The sequence below is a fragment of the Gracilinanus agilis genome, chromosome 1 (genome assembly GCF_016433145.1).
Source record: "Gracilinanus agilis isolate LMUSP501 chromosome 1, AgileGrace, whole genome shotgun sequence".
Classification (NCBI taxonomy): domain Eukaryota; kingdom Metazoa; phylum Chordata; class Mammalia; order Didelphimorphia; family Didelphidae; genus Gracilinanus; species Gracilinanus agilis.
In genome coordinates this window covers 699,820,966-699,844,827 of record NC_058130.1, presented here as the reverse complement: position 1 = coordinate 699,844,827, position 23,862 = coordinate 699,820,966, and the positions used below count along the sequence as shown (strand labels likewise).

Sequence of the window (23,862 nt, the reverse complement as noted above, 5' to 3'; positions counted from 1 at the left end):
AACAAGGGAGTCTGATGTGGGCTGGTTGCCTGGGAATGTTACCTTTTGTGAGATGCTTACATTGACCAAGCATTTTTTTTTAAAACCCTTACCTTCCATCTTCGAGTCAATACTGTGTATTGGCTCCAAGGCAGAAGAATGGTAAGGGCTAGGCAATGGGGGTCAAGTGACTTGCCCAGGGTCACACAGCTGGGAAGTGTCTGAGGCCAGATTTGAACCTAGGACCTCCTGTCTCTAGGCCTGGCTCTCAGTCCACTGAGCTACCCAGCTGCCCCTTGGCCAAGCATTTTGAAAAAGAGAGAAATTCATATGATCATGGAATCAGAGTGAGAGCTGAGAAGGGACTGAGATGGCATTCTAATCTAACTCCATCACAGGCTAACAATGATATTGGCAGCAACATACATACATTTTTCAGGTGGAAAGAACCTTTGAAATAGCCAGGTCAGCTTCAATTCCCTATTTTACAGAAATGGAAACTGAGGTCTAGAGAGGTTGTGACTTATCCAAGTAAGAGAGAAGAATTCAGAATCCAAGTCACCTGATTTGGAACCTAGAATTACTTACATCCTACCATGATGACCCTCAAGATGATCATGGTAGTGAGAGCTAAAAGAGATTGTGTTTTTTTAAACCCTTACCTTCCACTTTAGAGTTTATACTGTGTATTGGATTCCAGGCAGAAGAGAAGTAAGAGCTAGGCAATGGGGGTTAAGTGACTTGTCCAGGGTCACACAGCTAGGAAATTTCTGAGGCCAGATTTGAACCTAGGATCTCCTGTCTATAAACCTGGCTCTCAATCCACTGAGCTACCCAGCTACCTCCAGATAGAAGGGATCTTAGCATTGGACCCCACGGACTCTTCAAACAGAGGAAGAAATGAGCAGTCCCAAACAGAGGTAGCGTTTTGCCCAACGGCACACAAGTAGTAGAGACAGAATTTGAGTCTAGCTCCCAATTCCAAGTACGACTCACTTTGGTGTTTCCCCCTAGGGCAAATGATTAAAATTCAGGCCCTCCTTGAGTCATGCCTCCTCTGATCAGTGCTTTTCAGGCATTTATAATCAGTCTGTATTATGGTCACCTAACACATTGCTATGTTGCTTTTGCATGTAGGTCACCAGCCATAGGATTTATCCTTTGTAACATACATTTTAAAACTTAGAATCTCAGAATTTAGAATGTTAGTCTGGTCTACAGACAGGAAGTCCTGAATTCAAGCCTGATCTCAGACACTTCCTAGCTGTGTGACCCTGGGCAAGTCACTTAACTTCCATTGCCTACTCCTTACTGCTCTTCTACTTTGGAACCAATACCCAGTATTGATTCTAAGACAGAACGTAAGGAAAAAAAATGTTAGCCCTAGAAGGAACCTGAGAATATGGGTTCTGGACCACAGAACATGGAATGTCAGGACAAGAATAGAACATAGAACGTGGACAGAGTCGGAAGGGATATTAGAATGCAGAAGACAAATACAAAGAAGGACCCACAGAGATCATTTAGTTCAACAGCTCAGTTTCCAGATGAGAAACCCACAGCCTGGAGGGGTAAGACGTGATCTGGTTTCCGGGCATTGTTGTTGTTTGTCCTTTGTTTTCAAAGAGGACCATGACATCATGGGGCGATGTCCTGACTTAGCCGTGCTTTGGATGTAAGAGAGGCTCTGAGGTGCGCTTGTGAGCACACTCCAGCAAGGAGCCCTGAAAAAGCCAGGCTAGGATGCTGTCTACTAAAGCAAGCCCAGTGCCTGCTCTTTGACCCCTAGGTGTAGACTTCCAGAAGGCAGAAATCAGCCTCATTCCCCTTCTCCCCCCCCTCGGGGCCTAGCTTGAATTGGACTGCCGGACTGGTGAATGTGGTGCACGTGGCCGCCGTACATCCCCGGGAGATGGCCCACCTCACGCCGCAGGATGCAGTGTACCATCACGATGACAAAGCCCTCCAGCGAGTCGAAGACCGCAAAGAGGATCTGGAAGAGGGCAGAGCGCCGGTCAGTGACAGCGAGGACAGCGGACATCCAGGTGAGGGCCAGGAGTGGCAGCACCACGCAGGAGCTCCAGAGTGAGGCCCTGCAGGAAGGATGGTGGACAGGGGCATTAGGCTCGAGGCGGGTAGGACCTGTGCCCGTCATAGGGAGGAAAGAGGTTCCCAGGGTCCTGGTCCTCCCACCTCCCATTTCCCTCTGCCCGCCAGCTGCCTGGGAGGAGAGCCCCAGTGGAAGTGGAGAAGAAAGCCCAAGGACCCGGCCAGAGACAAGAGCTAATCTGGGAATGTTCCCTAGGGCCTGGCGGGGAAAAGCCCTGAGTGGGATGTGGTCCAGGCCACAGGTATTATTATTCTCCAAAGAACAGGAGGGATGAGGCAGTCTCTTGACTATCCTGTTTCAACAGGGCAGGGAGACAGGAGAGAACAGGTTTGAGAATTAGGTCTCAGATCACCCTCATCCTGTTCAATGACACAAACTTTCCTCTCTTGCGACCTTTGTCTCTCTGTTTCTCCCCATCTTTAGCTATAGCTTTGCACATGTTTTTCCTCATGTTTCTCTGCTTCTCTCTCTCTCTCTCTCTCTCTCTCTCTCTCTCTTTTCTGTCTCAGCTTCTCTTATCTCTGTCTCCCTGGTTTTTCTCTCTACCTACTTCTGTTTCTTTCTCTTCCAGGCTCTCATCATGCCTCTCTCCTTGGGTCTCTCTCTGTCTTTTTCATTTATCTCTGCTTGTTTCTATCTATTATTCTATCTTCCCCTTGTTCCATTTCTGCTCCTGGACCTCTCTCCCTGGTCCCTCTCACCCCCACCTCTCTCCTTGCATCTCCACTTCTCTCTATCCTCTCTCTTTGTTTCTGTGTCTCCTCATTCCTAGCCCTAATACATCTTATTTGTTTGTTTCTAAACCCCTACATTCTGTCTTAGAATTAATACTGTCTGTGCATTAGTTCCAAGGCAGAAGAGTGGTAAGGGCTAGGCAATGGGGGTTAAGTAACTTGCCCAAGATCGCATAACTAGGAAGTGTTTGAGGTCAGATTTGAACCCAGAATCTCCCATCTCTAGGCCTGACTCTCTATCCACTGAGCCATCTAGCTGCACTGCTCCCTCTCCAATATCTTGAGCCATTCTTGGTACAGAAAGACCTTTCTGATCACAAAACCTTCCTTCCCTCTCTTTTTTCCTGAATCTTTCTATGGGGAGCCTTTCAGTCTTGGACATAGTAGGTTCAGCAGCTGAGCCTGGGCCATCTGAGGTTGGGACTCTACCTGAACTTTCCCTTGATCCTTTCTCCCAGGCCCCTAGTCTCTCCAAAGAAGTTGGGGAGTAGCTAGGGAGAAGGACCTGGGGTCTGGTCCCCCAGGAGGCCTCTGCCTGTAGCTAGGCAACAGTAGGGTCTTTCCTCATGTTACCATGGTGATCAGGACTTTCCAAATACTAGTAGGACCTAGGGAATGTGGAGGGAGGTATTTTGGGAGAGGATGGAGGGAAAAAAATGGTTCTTTTCCTTCCTCAACATCTTCCATCATGGGAGGATGGGCTCAGGATTGGTAGGACAAAATAGTCAACCCTAATTCCAGGGACTTGGGTTTAGCTGTACAAAATCCAGGTATAAAAAAGTCATCGTGAGACTGACAAATGTTGCCCTGTCACAAGCCACCTTCCTCTCAGGAGAGGAATTCCAGGCTCCTCAAGGAATAAAGGAAAGGTCCTCACTCACAGCTCCTTTCCATTTCTCTTTGACATCAAATGGCCCCAGCAGATAGTATTGGTTTATTCCTCTAAAACAAAAAATTTCCATCTTTTTCCTAAAGAAGAACCCTCAAACACCCCTTTCCTCCCATTTCAGGCCTTGTGTAAAATCCACAGACAAGCAAGCAAGTAAATAAAAGGTTATGCATTATGTGCCTATCTATATTCTTTTTGCCTTAGGATAATTTAGGTTTGTTTTTAGCATATCCTTCCTTCCCTTCTCTAAGAGCCAGCAAGCAATTTTGATTTGGTCTTTCCCTTAAAGAACTACTCTTGTTTTTTTTCCCCTCTGCTTATTTTCATAGGCCCTTTTCTCAGTAACAGAGAAAGAGAAAAATGGATAGAATGAGACAATTGGGCAGGAGAAAGAGAGAGAGACAGAGAGAGACAGAGAGAGAGAGAAAGAGAGAGAGAGAGGGGAAGAGAGAGAGGGAGAGAGAAAGAGAGAGAGAGAGGGAGAAGAAGAAAGGGGGGAAGGAGGGAAGGAGGAAGGGAGAGAGAAAGGGAGGGAGATGAGAATGGAGGATGGAAAGAGAGGAAATAGGGAGGAAAGAGGGAGAGAAACAGAATAAATACAGAGACAGAAACAGGGTGAGAGATAGAGTACTTTCTTATTCCTGCCTTGCACCTGTTATGGGTGCTCTATCTTCTCCATCAGATTATAAGCAACTTGAGAGCAGGGGGAAGGCCTGTTCCTCGGCTTGCTCTAGACCGTGGGTTCTCTCAAGATCAGGCTTGGTTTTATGGTTCTTCAGCCTTGCTAAGGGCAGAGCTAGGCTCTGATAGTCTGCTGGAACTTTGATGCCTAAGATATCTTTTCCCCTTCCTTGAATCTAGGGACTCAGTCCTCATTTATGTACCAAGGATCCCTGGCAGATTGTCTCTGGTCTGTTCAAAGGCATTGAGATGGGCCCCTGGGCTTCTCTCCGATCTCCCATCCCTCCCCTGCTCCTCCCCCTTCCCTTTTTCCCATCCCCTTGGGACCAAGACGGGACGGGACTGGACAGGACAGGACAGGACATGGGCAGAAGGACATGGAGGCAGCAAAGAGGGGAAGTCTGGGGAAAGGCGAGAAGCCAGAGTGGGAGGGAAAATGTGAGCAGGCAGAGAAGGATTAAAAGGAGGATGGGGTGGACAGGTGAGTGTGAGGACCTGGGGAATCCAGGGGAGGGTTGAGGGAAGCAACAGGAAAGGGGAAAGGAGAATTGGAGATAATGGGGGCCTGTCCAGTTGTGCCCAGTCCTCAGAGTCTGATGTTTCAAGACAAGGAGGAAGCCTGCCTAGGAACTGGGTTAGAGCACCTTCCAGAAGCAATCTTTCCTACAAGAAATGGGTGTCCAACTTTTGGGATGAGGGGGAGCTCTCATATCACACACATATATACACACATATGCCCACACATGTCCACACACACAGGATCACATAATGCTGGAACTGGAAGGGATCATCCAAGAAACCTCCTCATTTTCCAAAAGGAAAAACTGAGATCCTGAGAAAGGAAGTGTAAAGAAGGGACTTGCCCAAGGTCATGACTAGAAAGGGACAGAATTGAGACTCATACCCAGGTCTACTGAATATTCATCTACTGCTCTTTCTATTATTCAACATGTCTACAGACACAGGCGTGCATTCTCATACAATATACATGCATGCAAACAATACAAATGCATATGAAACATATTCACATATACATTCTTAGGTACATTCTCTTTCCTGAGTCCTAGCAGTCCAGAAAAGAAACTGAATATTTCACAGAATCCCCCAGTTGGAAGAACTCCCAGGGTCATCTAGGTCAGTCAATACCTCAGCAAGAATCCCTTTGACAATATTTCCAACATTCAGCCTCAACTTGGAGACCTCTAGTGATGGGGAGCTCACTACGTGGCCAGTCAATTCCATTTTGGAACCTTAGTTCTTTCTTTGGAACAGTTTTTCCATATAATGATGTGGTTCAGTGGTGTGAGTGGCAGAGAAAGGGAGAAAGAGGAATGGAGGCATCTGTCTCTCTTGGCAGTTTCACGTATCTCCCATTCTCTCAGCATTGATTTGATCCTCTAGTCTAGCCTCTCATTTCCCAGCTGAAGAAACTCACTGTTCCCATCTCTCCTGCCCTCTCTCTGCCAAGACTCTCTGAGGACCTCCAAGGGAAAGATAGATCAAGTCCCTCATGGAAAGAGTGACAGAGTTTAAGGCCCCCTTTCGACTCTTCCTACCTTAAAAGCTTGACTTAGTAATAAGTATTCCCATTTCTAGATTACATTCGGATAGGTAGTACAAGGTTTATTCCTCCTCTTCCTTCCCCTTCTACAGAAGAGGAAACCAAAGCTCAGAGAAGAGAAATGATTTGCCAGAGTTAGTGTGAGAGCTGAGAATGAAATCATTGACCCTGGACTTGAAAGATGGAGCCCTACGCACTATATCCCACTATTTGGGGTACAATCCTGCCTGGGGCAGGGAAGAAGGGATCATGACATCTCGCCTTCCTCTCCATCCCTGACATACTCCAGTCTCATTCTCTGTATCTTTCTGGTTGAACTGGGGATACATAAGCAGGGACTCAGTCTACTACATGCTATATTAGTTCAGCAGTTATTTTGTAAATAATATCCTGCGTATTCAAAAGGGTGGGTGTTCTGGCTCTTTTATCCAAATGGAGGTGACTGAGGGCAGGACCCAAGAAACTTAGACTTCTTTGAAGGTATAGGCCATATTTCCTAATTCATCTGAATCCCATCACACTAATGAGTTTTCAGCAAAAGTAGAAACTGGATACACCAGCCTTCTGATTTGTTAATGTTGGCAAATCCTTAGAAATATAAAACCACCCAGAATGTCTCTTTCCTATGCACAGGTCCTGATCTGGACAGTTGTGGATAGTTCCACTCCCTTGACATGGGGTCCTAGGATTCAGAGAGACCCACTAATACAGGCCAGATTTTGTGAATAAAGTACAGAACCCTAAACCACATTGGGAGGTAGGGGCTCTAAGCTATATTACCAGTTGGATAGGTGCGATATGTTGAACCATCCGCCCATATTCACTCTGATTTTGTTTAGACCTCAGTCTATGGAGCAGGGCTAGAGTGAAGTATGGATCCAGGGTCAGGGATCAGTGTGTAGACTAGCTTTGGGCTCAATTAAGGGCAGAATTTCAGAAACAGGCCCCCCAAGGAATCTATGAAGAGATTTTAGGAATCCCATGTTCTTGGATGGGGGAAAATTATATCTTGATTTTCATTAATCTTTATTGACATGAAATATGCCTTTCAATTAGATTCCAATGTTTCCTCCATTCGATTGTAATCTTCTTGATATCGGGGATTTGCCTCTTTTTTGGTATTTCCAACACTTAACAGTGTCTAGCATATAGCAAATCCTTAATAAATGTTTAATGATCGATTGAATTATTAAAATTGGGGGGGGAGTGGAGAAGTTCACAGGCTTCACTAGACTGCTAAACAAGTCCTTGATACAAAAATGGTAAACTCCTGATCTAGGGCCAGGGTCCAAGTTCAATCTGTGCTGAGGGTCAGGCCTCAGACTTTAAATAGAGTTAGAACTCAGGCTCAGGCCTCAGTCTGGGGCCAAAGTTAGGGCTCAGTCAATGACCAAAATCAGGACATGGTCTTTGGTCAGGTTTAGGGCATAATTTATAGGCAGAAAGACATTTTTCTCTCCATAAATACAAGAAGGCAGTAGAGAGAGGGGAATTGTGGCCTTGAGGACAATAGTTCCATGCCCTGCCCTGTCCCTCACCTGCTCCAAACACCACCAGCTCCTGGCATGAGTGTTTACGGCTTCTGACTAATTTCTAGGCAGGACACTTGAGTTCTCTCACAGATGATGACTCTAGGATGGCTTAGAAAGAACTACATAATGAGATAAAATCTAGATTCTCTTCCATTGGCCTCATCTCTCATTGTAAGTCTCTCCTGAGTTCTTCTAACCTTTTCCTCCCAGGTTTCCTAAGCAGCTCTCAAGGTTTAGTGAAATGAATGGACACTTTGGAGTGAGAGGACATGAGTTTCAGTCCTATGCCTGCTACATAACAATAATGATATTGTAATTAATAACAATGTTATTGTTCAGTCTTTTCAGTCAATTTGACTTTTTGTGACTCCATTTCGGAATTTTCTTGGCAAAGATACTGGAGTGATTTGCCATTTCCTTCTTTAGTTCATTTTACATATGAGGAAACTGAGGCAAACAGGGTTAAATGACTTTCCCAAGATCACACATCTAGCAAGTATCTGAGGCCAGGTTTGAACCTGAATCTTCCTGATTCTAGGCCTGGCCCTTTCTCTATTGTCCCAAGTAGCTGCCCAATAATTATTAATATCATTTGGCATTTATATGGCATGTTAACATTTATATAGTTTCTCAAAGATTTTATTTTATTGGAGTTTCACAATAACTCTGTGAAATATGTGCCATCAGTATCACTATCTTTATTTTATCAATCAGGAAACCGAGGCTGAAAGATTAAATGATTTTTCAACAATCATAGAATCATTAAGTCTCAGGGGCAGGATTTAAATACAAGCCTTCCTAATTTCGGGTTTGGGGTTCTTTCCTCTTCCCCAAGTTGCCTTTTCAAAGTTGTGGTTATATTACCTTGGGTCAGTCTCTTCCACTCTCTAAGATTCAGTTTCTCTCTCTGTGAAATGGGGGTAATAATATTGGTATACTCTCTACCTTACATCTTGATAACATCAGTGATGATGGTGATAATGATAGTGATGATAGGTATGGTGGTGGGAGTAGCGCTGGACTAGGAAAAACCCAACAATTCTCTTAATTGTCTTGTGCCTTTATAATTCACCTTGTCAGTGAGTTAATCTTGGGCTAAGAACCTTTAGGAAGGGTTCTGCCACAATGTTCATCAGATATTTAAGAACTAGCTAAGGCTCTTGTCATGGCCACAACCCTGGAGACTAAAAATTACTGTCATTTTGACAACTCCAGACTCAGTCGCAGAAATCTGATGGCAAACATGCAATGGAGATAGGCTGACTTTGGAGCTGGAGGTTCTTAGTTCAAATCCTAGCTCTGCAGTTAATAATTGGGTGTCTTAGGCAAGTCACTTGCCTTCTGTACCCTCACTGTCCTCATCTGTAGAGCTTGGATTCCCAGATCAGTGCCAATGGTGCAGTCATTCAAAGAATAAATTGGAAGGGGAAAATGTGCAACACCTCGATGTATCTCGAGAAGTTGAGGATCCTGAAGCTTCAGAAAGCGCATGAAAGAACCTAAACATCATCTAGTTTTTAGGAGTCTGGGATCACAGATTGAGAGTGGAAAGAGCCGTAGAGATCATTTTCCAATCTTCTAGAAGAAATTTCATTTATAAATTAAAAAAAAAATTGAGGCCAGAACCTTTCCCTAGCCACAGCTGGCCATAGGACCCATCTGGAAAGGGAGGAGGCTAGAGGAAAGCTGCCATCACCTGGGTGCCTGATAGGAGTCACCAACTCTTTTCCTTCCATTCCATAAGACCTTACTGTCTGCATCATCCTTGTTTAATCAAGTCCTCTAGGCCTTACCATCTATCCCACCAATATTCCTTGTAGGTCCCTGGCATGGTCCTTTAAACAAATGACATAAGCTAAAGACCTTTGCCATATGTCTGCTACAGAACTTCCAGGCCTTTCTGTCTTCCTGGAAATGGAACATTCTTTTATGTGTCATTTTTTCCCAGTTAGAATGTGAGTTCCTTGAGAGGAGAAACCGTCTCACCTTTTCTTTTTGTATTCCCCAGAGCTTAGTGTGGTGCTTTGGCACATAGTAAGGTGCTTTTAAATATTTCTTTATTCATTCACTTTTACAAGGCAAGGGAATAGAGGCCCAGAGAAAGAAAATTACTTGGCCAAAGTCATGCAGTGAATCAATAGCAGACAGCTGTGTGGCCTTGGGCAGATCATTTCCCATTTCTGACCCCTGTAATTAATTATAATATACTACCTACTTAAAAGAGTTGTTGTGAGGAACAAGTGGAGTCAAGCTTGTGTCCTATTATTAGTAGTAAGTTATTTACATTGCAGTATTATACATTTATATTAGTACTACATTATTTATGTTATTATATTGTATTACCTATTTATACTAGAATTATATTATTGTACTACTGTATAATTATTGGAGAGTGCCATATAAAGATCACATATTATTACAGGTCTCTCTTCCCTTCCCTTTTCTTCACTGCAACTCCTCTTCCCCATTATACCTGACATGTAGTAAATGATCAAACTGAATTAGAAAGAGATTAAGCAACGGGGGATCTCAGGCCCTAGCCAGGGCTGTCTGACAGTAAATATTTCTCTCTCCTGGAAGACCAAAGGAGCTGTTTAATGACCACTTGAGTTGGGCCGTTAGACAAGTCCTGAATCAATCTACCTCGAGTCTCCCATAGAGTGCCCCATCCTTAACCTGATTCACTTTCCAAGTCTTGACTCTTTTTCTCTGGTTTCTCTCTCAGGCATCCTTTGGCCACTGCCACTCTCTTGCCCAATATCTCCAGTGTTCCCAGTACTCCTATGGGCCTCCTCCTGGTCCAGCCAGGCTGGCCTCCTGTATAAGCCAGGCCCAGTCCTGCTTCTAGTCCTTCAGCTTGTCCCTCATCTGATGTGTTTGCAAGGCTAAAGAAAGGGAGTATATTATTATTTTATATTTGCTTTACACATTTGAGTCCAATCCCAGTTAATCTCGAGCCACAGCCTGGACTATTATTTGGGCCCTGGGCTCAGAGGTTTTAGAGCTGGAAGGAAGCCTAGAATTCTCTTCTATGACTCTACCAGTGGTTCCAAACTCTTTTGGCCTACTGCCCCCTTTCCAGAAAAAATATTGCTTAGCCCCCTCGAAATTAATTTTTTAAAACATTTTAATAGCAATTAATAGGAAAGATAAATGCACCTGTGGCCATCACCGCTCCCCTGGATCGCTGCAGCACCCACCAGGGGGCGGTGGCACCCACTTTGGAAATCACTGCTCTAGACTGATCCCTTAATCTTGAGCCCCAAATTGAACCTTAGCTTGCTCATGGACTGAGACTGGAGCTTGGATACAGGCTGAGCCCTGACCTTGGCTAGAGAACAAGCCCCAACCTTGGTCACAGTCTTGAATCTTGACCCTGGCTAGGGACCAAGCCCTGATCTGGGTCACAGGCTGAGCCTTGACCCTGGCTAGAGACTGAGTCCTGATCTTGGTCATAGGCTGAGCCCTGACCCTGGCTAGGGACCAAGCCCTGATCTCAGTCACAGGCTGACCTCTGCACCTGACCACAGACCGTAAGAGTTAAACTTTGGCATGGACTGAACCCTAACCATGACTGCAGGCTGAGCCCTAAAAGCCTGATCACGCATGAAGCTCTTCCTAACTAGAGACTGAACCTTAAACCTGAATCTTGACCCTAACTAAAGACTGAACCCTGGACATGACATATTCTGACTACAGAATGAGCCTTGGTCTTGGTCTCAGGTGGACTGACTCCAGGCATTTTCCTTGCCCACTTTCCTTGCCCTCATATCAGAGAGGGTGAGAAAACCCAAGATTGAAGGGGAGGAGGACAGAAAGGAAAAGCCAGGGCAAAATATGGAGGGAAGAAAGAAGGAAGGAAAAAAATTCCAGGAGGCTGGGGGAGAGGAGGCAGGAAGGGCAGGTGGGGGCTCCATAAGAGTGGGAGAGGTAAGTGAGGGAGATGAGGGGTGCAAAGAGGTGGAAGGGGCTGCACTAACATGGCATTACTGGTGGTGGCCGCTGTCTCTTGGGCCGCAGAAACCACTCCGCACTTGGCACATTTCAAAGCCAGACCATACAGGGGCACTGCCATCTGACTGGAAGTGAAATCAAAGACTGAAACATAACCAAATACCTTTTGTTCTCAGAACACAAAAAAATAGGGGCAAAGGAAGAAAAGGGGTAAAAGAGGGGGAGGAACCCCAAAATTATTAGGGAAGGAAGGTCTAGGGGATGGAGGGAGGATGCACAAGGGAAGGGAGGAGGGAAGAAAGAATAGAGGGCAAAGTTCACAGAGTAGTGGGGTGTCTCCCAGCCCAGTCCCTGGCCCAGGTCTGCTCTGAGGCAGGCTCTGGGAAGGAAGGATGATATTGGAACCCCAGCTCTCATCACTGAATCCTGACTGGCAGCAGCGCTGGGAGGAAAGGGAGAGAAGTGTGTAGTGAAGGCTGATTCTTGGGGAGTCTGGGGTTGTGTTAGAGGAGACTCCATGACCCCCCTGGATCTCACTGGTTATTTGGGGATCCAAATGGGAGGTCTTATGGGATTTTTATTTAACTTTTAAATCTTTATGTCTTAAAGTATGAGAGAAAGGTTTATGAGGCAAGACCTGGGGTGGGGGTTTGAGTGTCTGTGTGTTTCCATGTTAATTCTGGGTATCAGTATTTATACAGAAGAGGAGAAAAGTGGGTCTAGAGCTCTGTGTCTATGCATCTACGTATGTTCACACATGCTTGAGTGCTAGAGTATGTATATATTTAGGTGTGTATATATTTTTTCAAATGCCTATAGACCTTGACCTCTCCAAGGCCAGAATCATACTTCTTCCCTCCAAGTCACATAACAGAATTTAGCAGCACAGGGCTCAGTACAGACATGGTAGGACTGATGGATGGTCTAAGAGGCACATGAACAGATGCATGGTGGATTATGTGCCTAACTATAACCAATAATGCACTTGTGTCAGTTTTGAGGGGATGTCTATTTGTGTATTTGAATCAGATTCAGAACTCCCAAGTTAGAAGGGGGCTTAAATCTCAATCTTGCAGGGGCATCTGGGTGGCTCAGTAGATTGAGAGCCAGACCTGGAGATGGGAGGTCCTATGTTCAAATCTGGCTTCAGACACTGCCTAGCTGTGTGACCCTGGGCAAGTCACTTAACCCTGATTGCCCAGCTCTTACCACTCTTCTGCCTTGGAACCAATACAGAGTATTGATTCTAAGATGGAAAGTAAGAGTTAAAAAAAAAGAATTCAATCCTTCTTGATTTAGGGCTTACCTTTCCAAAAGACAGGGTAGCTCAGTGGAATGAGCATTATAGTAGAAGTTGTGAGACCTAGGCTCTCTATTCAATGGAACCCTGGAGTTGGCTCAAACCGGTTAGCAAAAGTGGACTGCTAAATTTTCAGTATGAGCATTTATACCTCTGAAATAGGCAAATGCTACAAATCAGGGTTTGATTTATTGCTTTGTTGATTATTTAGACCAGAAGTGTTAAATGCATGACCAACAGAGTCCGCCACACTCCCTAATACAACGTAACCAGATTAAAATATAATTGGGAAATATTTATCCAAATTAAAAATAAATCCACAATAAGACACAGATAATGTTACTATGTGAGTTTCTTATTCAATAGGTGGCCTGCAGGGATCCTTAGATACATTTAGTAGTCCTTGTTTCTATTTGGGTCTGACACCTCTGGTCTAGACTTAAGAAAGTGATGGAGACAATGTTAATAATAGGAGTTAAAAATGAGGGTTAAATAAGTATGTTTTATGGAACTTTTTTTCCCTATGGAAAGCCAGTTGTTAAACATTTACCAGGTTCTGTCTGACAGTGTATGATCTCGGGTGAATCACCTTCCCTTTTGTACCTACCTCAGTTTACTCAGCTCTAAAGAGATTTGCCTGGTTGCCCTCTTAAAGTTCATCCATGTTCTGACAGTCTATGCCTTGACTCTATGTTCCCAAACAGGCAATATAATTTCCACTTTAACTGCTCAAGTAATAATAGCAAGTTCACTCCGGGATCAGCTCATTCCATTGCTGGACAGCTCTAACTTTCAGGGGAAAGACCCATGTTCTCTCTTAATCACAGACTTTACAAGCTGCCTCCTAGAAACTTTAGGGATGGAGCCCCTACTTTATGTTTTACAGATGAGAAAAATGAGGTGACTTATTTGAGGTGATCCAGCAAGTAAGGTGTAGAAATGAGATTTTAGCCCACGTCCTTTGCTCACTGAGGGTCTTTTCTTCTATGCTAACAAAGCTTCTCTTCCCTTTGCCCTTAGTTTGGGGGCCTCTGCAGAACTGGGCAAATCCCTCTTCTACATGACAGTGCTTCAGTGCTTTTAGATTTTGGCTTTTAGATTTAGCTTTTAGATGGCTCATATGTCTTCCCTCTCATTCTCCCTGCTGATCCACCCCCTTCTCCTAGTCCCCGAGTTTTCTCTTTTCCAGGTTAATCATTCCCAATTCCTTCAGTCCATTCTCAGTCTGACCTGCCCTCACCATGCTAGGCACTCTCCTCTAGACCTATGCTAGCTGACTAGTGCTGTTCTTATGATATATACATATGTGTATATGTATACACACACATATTTGTGAAGATGAGCCTCCCAGCTTATGGCTAGAGGTGGCATTCGGTGGTACAAATAATAGAATCTTGGTCCTACAGTTGAAAGGGCCTGAGTTCAAATTCAGCCCAAGACATTACTAGCTGTATGACTCTTCAAGGCATGTCATTTGTCCTCAGTGTGCCTCAGTTTCCTTATCTGTGAAATGGGGATAAGAATAACTGAACTAGATGTCCTCTGTAGTCCCTTTCAGCTCTCAATTTCTGGTTCCATTAAGATTCATCAACTTGGATGAAGCCTGACTAAAGGTCCATAGGATTTCAGAGTTCAAAGGGATGTTGCAAATCATTTCTTTGATGCCCCTCAACCCAAGGATGCTGTAAGGATCAAATGATGTAATACTTGTAAAGTGCTTTTGCAAATGCTAGTTATTAAAATTATGCTTATCTGATAGATATTTCCAGAACTCATACTCTTTTCAAAGCCCTGGGCTAAGCATTGGTAAACAATGACAACGAAGGCTCATATCTTCATAGTTTTTTGAAGAAATGATTTCTTCAAACCACCCTAACCCAACCCTCCTCGAGGCAGGTTGTCTTATATTTCTAAGATGCTCTCTATTCAGCAAAGAAGGAAACTCAAAGTCAGAGTGTTCAGTGATGCAGCCAAAGGTTGATTTCCTCATGACCACCCTGTGAGATCCACAATTCACATATTCTAACCCCCATTTTACAGATAAGGCTATTAAGACTCAAATAGGGGAGAATCAGGAAGTTGAAGGTGGTCTTCACCAGACACTATGCTGCTTCTATAATTGTCATGTATGAAAGATTATAGTGTGTGTGTGTGCATTTGTGTGTCTGCAAAGAAATAGCCTTTAACTTATTACTGGTGTATCGTATGAAATTATACCTGATTTTGTTTGTATGATATGGATGGGAAATTGTAAATATTATTGGGATCTTGGCATGAGCACCATATTGCTTTGGTAAAAATGGAAATGACTAGCCCATCATCTTTTCTAGGACTGTGCCACTTTTCAGACAAAGAAATTGAAACTCAAAGGTTAAGTGATTTGCCTAAGGTTTCATATAGTCAGTGGCATGGTCGAGGTTCTCTCCTTCCTCTAAGATTGTTCTGGGATACAGTAATGATTCCTTACTACCTAGAAGGGCTCAAGAACATAGAATTTTGAGTTGGGAAGGACAGTGAGAAGGCAGTGGGGTATAAGGGAAAGACCACTGAACTTGGAGTCAGGAAAACTGCATTCAAATGCTAGCTCTGTTGTTTACTACCTGTGAGTAAGATGTTGAGTAAGATACTTCATCCTCAATAGTTCTCAGCTTCCTCCTCTTTAAAATAAATGAATTTGGGAGCAGAGGACATAAATTTGAACCTGCTTTTGCTACTTACCATCTATGTGGATATGGGTACCTCTCTGGGTCTTAGTTTCCATATCTGTAAAATGATGGGGCTAAATTAGTTAGCCTTTGCAGTCCCTTTCAACTCTCAATTTCTGATCCTATTAAGATCCATCACACTTGGATGCAGTCTAGATAAAGTTCCATAGGATTTCAGAATCCAAAGAGATATTACAAATCATCTCTTCCTTCATTTTATAGAGGAGGAGACTGAGGAACAGAGAAAAGGAATAGATTTGCCCAAGATCACATAATGAGTGAATATCATAGTCAAGACTTGAATCAAGATCTCTTGATGGCTTCCATAATACCAATCTATCAGTGTGGTGAGGTGGGTAAATAAAATAATCTCTCTGGGTCTCAGTTTCCCTATCTGTAAAACTGGGAGAGTCCCTTATAAGTGTTTTTCATGACTTAAGTAACTTGGTCATAAATATGGCATGTCTGCCTACAAATAGATAATTAAAACACAGATATATGTATATAATATGTAGCATATATAATTATATATAATATACAGGTATTGCTGTCCCATATAGCCAGATCCTTCCACATGACATTTCCTCTTCTATCCCCTTATATGGACCACCCCTGATGCCTGGAATGTTCTCCTTTTATGACTTTTAGAATCTCTAGTTTCCTTCAAAAAAACTTTTTTTAACCTTTACTTTCTGACTTAGTATCAATTCTAAGACAGAAGAGGGGCAAGGGGTAGGCAATAAGGATTAAGCAACTTGCTTGGGGTCATACAGCTAGGAAGTGTTCGAAGCCAAATTTGAACACAGGTCCTCCTGATTCCTGGCCTAGCACTCTATCCTCTATGTGACCTAGCTGCCCCTAGTTTCCTTCAAATTTTGGTTCAAGTACCATATTCTACATGAGGCCTTTCCTGATCCCCCAGTGGCTAGTGTTTCCATATTCCACTCCTCCCAAATATTACCTTATATTGACTTTAAATACAATTTTATGCATATGTTGCTATCTCCATGAGAACATTAACTCCTTGAGAAGACAGCTTCATTTCTGTCTTTGAAGCCTGGCACATACCTGGCACATTGGCTGACAAACATTTTAAAGTCATACCTGGGGGTTCTGTTAATGTTGGGAGCATCTACTGAGGAACTTCCTTTACTAAAGTAAATAAATCCCCTTCTGAGTGACTAAAAAGTTGCCCGTGATATTGTGAGGCTCAGTGACTCACCTAAGGCCCTCTAGGCAGTATGTGGCCACAATGAGAAGAAAGGTCTTCCTGACTCCAACAACAGCTCTTCATCCACTATACAGGCACATTTCAGATACTTAATAAAAGCTTGCTGATTGACTGACTGATGGATACAGTCATGGTGGCTCTTATTGATGATTGCTTCCTTTTCTGGAAATTCACTAACCATCCTTTTATTAAATGGCCTAGAATTCTGCCAAGAATCTAAGTCTACTTCACCATCCCAAGGACAACAGAGTCCTTTCTCTTCCTTCTTTGAAAAATCAGGCTAACATTTGCTTTTCTCCACACTTAAAGCATTTCCCACCATCTTTCATGAATCGATGAAATTCTATACTCAGGTCTTCTGACACCCCCACTTAGTCCTCTTTCTACTCTATCAGCTGATCTCCCCTTTCCCAAATTTCTTATAACAGGGTTATCTAGGTGGTTCAGTGGATAGAGCCAGACTTAGAAATAGGAGGTCCTGGGTTCAAATCTGGCCTCAGACACTTCTTAGCTATGTAACCCTGGGCAAGTCTCTTAACTCCAATCGCTTACCCCTACAGTTCTTCTGGCTTGGAACCTATACTCTAAGCCAGAAGGTTAAGAGTTAAAACATTTTCTTATAAAATATCATAACCTGGGCCTCATCTTGGTACTTAATTCCCTCTTCCTTGTGCTATGGCTTATCACAATCATGCCCTTCTTGTAGACAGCCAAGTCTGTGTCCTACTTAACTGCCTCTCTTCTAGCTGTGAGCAAAGGGAGTTGGATAGAGTAGGTGCTTAATAATGCTCGTGGAATTGGATTGAGTTGGCTAGATTAGGGAGAAAGACTGGGAGCTGGACTCCCTTTTGCCCTGGTGTCTCTTTGAGTACTTACCTGGCACCCATCTTGTGGATTATCATCAAATAAGATAATACAGTATATGCAAAGTCCTTTGCAAATCTTAAAGTGCAATATATGTGTGTATAGGAATATATATGCATATTTGTGTATGTATGTATGTATGTATGTATGTCTTATAAAATGAACTGGAGAAGGAAATGGCAAACCCCTCCAGTATCTTTGCCAAGAAAACCCCAAAGGGGGTCATAAAGAGTCAGCCATGATTGAAATGACTGAATAATAACAACAGATATATATGTCTCAGCTATTCGTATTGTTATTGTTTATTTGTGTGTGTGTGCATCCATGAATGAGTACCAGGCTCAGAGATGGCAGTGCCACTGTGGTGGCATCCCCCAGAGGGAATTCCCAGACTTCCATCCTAGTCACCCAGCACCCCTCCTCTGTAGGGCCATTCAGGGCAGCTCTGGGACTGGGGTGAGCAAAGGCCTGAGATCTGAGGGCTAAGAATCAAAGGCTAAGGGTAGGGGGTGGAGAGCTGAGGGCAGAGAGCAAGGGGCTGGGGGGCACAGGGCTGAGGGCATAGGACTGAGGATTAAAGGCTGAGGACAGGGAGTAGACAGCCAAGGGATTAGTGCTGAGAACTGGGGGCTCAGGGAAGGGAGTTGAGGTAGGCACCAGAAAGCTGAGAAACAAGGGTCAAAAACTGTGAGCAGTGGGTGGCTAAAGGCAGAGAGCTGAGGTTGAGTGAGTGACCCACCTGATAGTGGAACTATGGATGTGGGAGGATGTTGCCCATTGCTTGGGGGGAGGCAGGGCAAAGAGGAATGAGGAGAAGAGAGTCAGACGGATAAAGGAAGGGGGAGATTCTTTGGGGCAGGGGAGGGTGGGCAAAGGGTGGCAAACCTCCTAACAGGCAGAGTGCTAGAGACCTTCCTGGACAGACAGACAGACGGACATACACACAGAAACAGAGTGGCGCCAAGAAACGGAGATGGGGCTAGGGAGCTTGAGGGTTGGGGAGTAGGGAGTCAAGTTTTACCAAGATGAGATCCATAACCAGCCAGCTAAGGCGCCAGCCCTTCCCTTCCCAGGAGAGTTCCTTATATCAGCAAGCAAGAAAGGACTCTTTCTCGGACTGCCATGTAACTCTCTGTGTGACTTCAGACAAGTCTCTGCTCCTGCCTGGGCCTCTTTCTCCAATTATATAAAGCTGGAGAAAAAGTACTACCCTTTAGGCTTGCCCTGAAGGTAAAGGGAGCTGATTGGCACTGAGAAATTACAGGATCTATAAATATATATAGCCCTTGATAGAGTTAACACAGACAGATGGGGCTCTATGGAAACTGGAGGATTCTATAACCAACCCCTCCCTAATTTTACAGACAGGGAAACCAAGGACCAGAGAGGAGAGACTTGTTCAAGGTCTCCTAGAAAGTAAATTGTATCAAAGCAGGGACTCAAATCAGGTCTCCTGACTTCAGAGGCAGCATTTTTTTCCACCGACACCAAACAGGCCAGATGGACTCAAGCTGGCCAATAGCTCTCCTGGGCACATGTTAAATGTTTCCTAAACCCTCACTGATGGGCTGAGGAAACAAAAATGGAGATGTAGGGCTCCGGGGAGCCCAGCTCAGCTTAGCCCAGCCACCCCTCTATGCCCACTCCCCGCCATGCAGGGGAGGAACCAAGCTGGGTCTCTTCCCTCTGCCCCCCTCACTCCTCCGTAAGGGCTGCTCTGGCTCTGAATCCCATCTTGCTGCTTGGTTATGAATCAAAATTGCCTTCAGGGACTTGGAGGTCTTTTTTTTCTTTTTTCTTTTTTTTTTATGGTTTCGATGTTCCAAAACAAAACAAAACACTTAAAAAAAAATCTTCTCAGAGGAAAGAATGAGGCCGCCTACCCTGCCCGTTCCTTCAGCTTTTTATCTGTGATCCCGTCTTTGGACACAAGTTTGTTAAAAACCAAGATCCCGATGACCATGTTCACCTGTTGGCACAGAAAATGAGAGACGAGTTGGCAGGGCCCAAGGGGGCTGGCAGGAAAGCAGCTCCTTTGCTTGCTCCCTCCCTGAGGGGGTACAGCTTCTGTAGGGGTAGGGAAGAATGGTGTCAAGCCCCATTTGGCTGCTGGGGCATCTTCTCTGCTTTATTCCTCAGCCTGAGACCTCAAGGCCATCTACCAACTAGACCTGGCATGGCATAAGAGAATGTTAACTGGGATGGACACACAGACCTGCTCCCTGAAGTTCCCATCCTTAGACTCTGGCTGGCAAGAAGTCTGGGGAACAGGGGAATGGGGCAAGGTATGGGTAGGACATCCCTAAAGGCTCTGAGGAACTCGGGATTATTTTAAATGTGAGGAGCAGATGATTCCCTAAGAAGTATAAGGGACCCAGAGAATTCCTAGGGAGTGGGAAGGACTTATGGCATTCCTAAGAAGGGTTGGGGAATTCCTGAGATGATGAAGAACAGTGGCATCCCTATGGGCTGTAAAAAGCTCCCTGGGGGAGAGAGGAAAAGGACAAGCACCTAGACTCTACCCATCCTCAGGAGGTGTCAGGAGCTCAGGTGATTCAGCCAATATGAAGGACATTCAATCCCCCCCAGGCTGAGTTGAGGAGCTTGAGGTGTTTCTGGGATAGCATTAAAGGCCTGAGACTTCCTATGGGATAGAAGGGACCTACTGATATCCCTGGAGAAAAAAAGGAGAAGGTTCTAGTACCTCCCTAACAAGTATGAAGGACCTTGACAGTTCATGGAGGTTTGAGGGACTAGAGGTCACTTTAGGAGAGTCTGAAGACACTGAGGACATTTAGGGGGTAGCAGGGATGGTGAAAGGCCAGGGCATCCCCAAGAGCCATAAGGGGACTGAGATATCCCAGTCTCAACCTGGGATCTGTGAATTTGTTTTTATTAATAGTTGGATAACAATTTGGCTATAATTGATTTTCTTTATAATCTTATGTATTTTATGCATTGAAAATGCATGAATGGGGGAGCAGCTAAGTAGCTCAGTGGATTGAGAGCCAGGCCTAGAGACGGAAGGTCCTAGGTTCAAATCTGACCTCAGACATTTCCCAGCTGCGTGACCCTGGGCAAGTCACTTGACCTCCATTGCCTACCCTTACCACTCTTCTGCCTTGGAGCCAATACTATGTATTGTATTCTATGTATTTTAAAATACTATGTATTTTAAACCCTTACCTTCTGTCTTTTATTGGCTCCAAGACAGAAGGTAAGGGTTTAAAAAAAACAAACAAAGAAAATGCATGAATGCCTAGCTGTGTAACCCTGGCCAAGTCACTTAATCCAGAATGCCCAGTCCTTGCCACTCTTCTGTCTTAGAAGTGATACTAGGACCGAAGGTAAGGGTTTTAGAAATAAATAAATACAATGTATAAATGCAAAATGCATGCAAAAACATTATCTGAGAAGGGGCCCATGGGCATCATTCGACTACTAAAGGGATTTATCACTCACAAAAAAATTTAAGAACCCTTGTTTTAGGGACTTGATCCATTATCAAGTTAAGTCATGTAGGATAGTAGAGTCAAAGAAATGGGCACACAATAAATACTCATAGGTTGGCTAAATGGACAAAAGTCTTTCGGGGGCTTCCTTGAAGGAGAAGAGATGTCCCCAAAAGCAGTATGGCTGGGGATGGAGATGAAGAAAGGGTAAGGCTTTGGTCTATCGTGTGACCTGGATAAGGGTGAGGATTAAGTATAAATGAGCCTTGAGACTTCCTTAGCAGGAGAGACTCTGCTTTCCAGACCCCTGCTTCCCAGAGTCATTGTCCATTTGGAGGGATGATCCTGGTGTGCTGTACTCTACAGCTATCACTATAACTCCAGGTTTCCCCCTCATGGAAAAGAAAAGGGGAACCTGGAACAAGTATGCAGAAATGGGGTTCCCTTTGTGACCCAAATCATGGTTCTAGCCTAGTGGCAGAAACAGGGTACCTACAATGCTCATTTTCTAGCACAATGGGCAAGTCATCTTCATCTCTTCAGACTTCAGTTTCCTCACTTTAATGTGGAGTCATTTAATCTTTCTCAGGATATTGATAGGATGCATGTTTTGATGTGACATTGGTTTAGAAGCCAATACCAATATTGGGGTACACCAATAATTACATCCCTGGGGGCTCTTGATCCTACCAACAGAGCTGTAATGTAGATAAGATGGGACAGCTATTATAGGCCCCAATTTAAAGGTAAGGAAACTGAGACCCATAGAGGGGAAGGTCAAAAAGAAAGATGGTGGCACAATTGGAACTTAAATCCAGGGCTCCTGAATTCTACTTCCCGTACTCCTCTCCAAGAGGTGAGGAATTCCATGGATAAACTGAAAAACCCTTTGCCTAGAATTGTATTCTCCAGTATGTGTCACCTCCTAAATTAGAGGACTTGGGAAACAATCTCTAAACTCCCATCTGAATATCTTGGGGAAGAAGGCAAAAGATGTCCCAGCAGCCAGCCCCAGGAATCCAAGTTGACCCCATATTAAGCAAACCAAAGATATGGATGCCCCCACTTACCAAAAGATACATTTATAGGACGATTATTCACTTTACAAAAATATTTCTTCTTTTCAAAAGTGCCCATTCCCCCCGTTGCAAAGTTATGGCAGAAAAATTCTTTGACAGGAAGTTTGGCAGGGTTGGGGAGCAAAGAGACTTAAAGCTAAGGCATGTAGACAAGCCTTCAAGAGATAATGAAAAACTTTGTTGGGAAGGATGGGGGAGCGGCTCCCACACTATTGCCCTTCAGGTGTTCTTTTTTATAATCCAAATAGACTAATCTGTTCCTCTTACAATGACTCCTTTGCTCATGCCATCTCTGGGGCCTGGGAGGGCCACCCACTCCACCCCAATTTCCATCTGTTGAAGTTCTTCTCTCTTTCTTCATGGACCAGCTCCAGTAACACCTCCTTCATGAAACTTTCCCTGATTTCCCTTTTCCCCAACCAAAAAGGATTAGTCCCTAGGTAGGAGACAGCATGGTACCGTAGAAAGAACCCTGGCTCTGGAGTCAGAAGTCCTGGGTTTGAATCCTATGGCTGCCAATTCCTACCTGTGTGACCGTGGGCAAGTCCTCCTCTCTGGGGCCTGTTTTCCTCATCAGTAAATGGAAGGGGATTGGACTGGTTGGTCTGGGCAGCAGAGAAACGGGGAGGTCTCTGCCTGTACGAATTCAGGTGATGTGTCTTTTTTTTGGCATCACAGTAAAGCGGGGTGTAAATGTGGAAGAAGGGAAGCAGAGGGAATACGCATTTTGTTTGTTTGTATTTCAGTAGTGTCAGACTTTTCATGACCCCATCTGGGATTTTCTTGGCAAAGATCCTCGAGCCGTTTGCCATTTCATTCTCCAGCTCGTTTTGCAGATGAAGGAAAAAGCAAACAGGGTGAAGCGATTTACCCAGAGCCACAAAGCAAATAAGTATCTGTGGCTGGATTTGAACTCACAAAGATGAGCCTGACGTCAGGCTGGGCAATGTATCCACTGAGCCTAATAAGCATTTACATCGTACCTACTATGTGTCAGTTCCTATACTCAGGGCATTACAAATATTATCTGACTTCATCCTCAAAAGAAGCAGGGGACATGCAAGACAGAGGGTAAGTGACTTGGCCACAGTCACCTAGCTACTAAGTGTCTGAGGCAAGATTTGAACTCAGTTCTTCCTGACCCCAGGATCAGTGCTCTATCCACTGTACCACCAGCCAATTAATAAGGCTAATTAATAATAATGCTAGTTGGTCTTTATATAGTGCCTTTTTAAAAAAAAATTTTTAACCCTTAACTTCTGTGTATTGGCTCCTTGGTGGAAGAGTGGTAAGGGCTAGGCAATGGGGGTCAAGTGACTTGCCCAGGGTCACACAGCTGGGAAGTGTCTGAGGCCGGATTTGAACCTAGGACCTCCCGTCTCTAGACCTGGCTCTCAATCCACTGAGCTGCCCAGCTGCCCCCTATATAGTGCTTTAAGGTTTACAAAGCAGTTTTCAAATGTTATCTCATTTAATCCATACAACCACCCCAAATACTATTATTTATCAGCATTTTACAGATGAGGAAACTGAGTCAAAGAGGAATGAAGCCATTTTGCTTCATCTAGTGAGTCTTTGGGCCAGGATTTGAACTCAGGTTTTCCTGACTCCAGGTCCAGAGCTCTATCCACTGGGCTAAATTCTGAGCTCGCCATTGATAGGGTGCAAGTCTCTTTCTTCTCCTCCTCTGGTTCATAGCAGAGCTAAGCGCTAGGCGTGGCACATGAGGACCTCAAGGCATGGAGGGAACTAAGATCCCAGAGTTCTAATGACCCGCCCAGGTAGGCGCTG

The 23,862-nt window shown here is 44.4% G+C and overlaps 1 protein-coding gene across 2 annotated transcripts in view; it reads right to left on the bottom strand.

Annotated features, from left to right (window-relative positions):
* Positions 1-23,862, bottom strand: part of ADGRB1 (adhesion G protein-coupled receptor B1) — an 83,197-nt gene that overhangs the window by 26,577 nt on the left and 32,758 nt on the right. For both annotated transcript variants that reach the window (XM_044658301.1, XM_044658303.1), the window contains exons 6-7: positions 19,424-19,509; positions 1,901-2,072 (exon numbers count right to left, since the gene is read on the bottom strand). In XM_044658301.1, the coding sequence (XP_044514236.1) occupies positions 1,901-2,072; positions 19,424-19,509 (258 nt within the window). The remainder of the gene's footprint in view (positions 1-1,900; positions 2,073-19,423; positions 19,510-23,862) is intronic.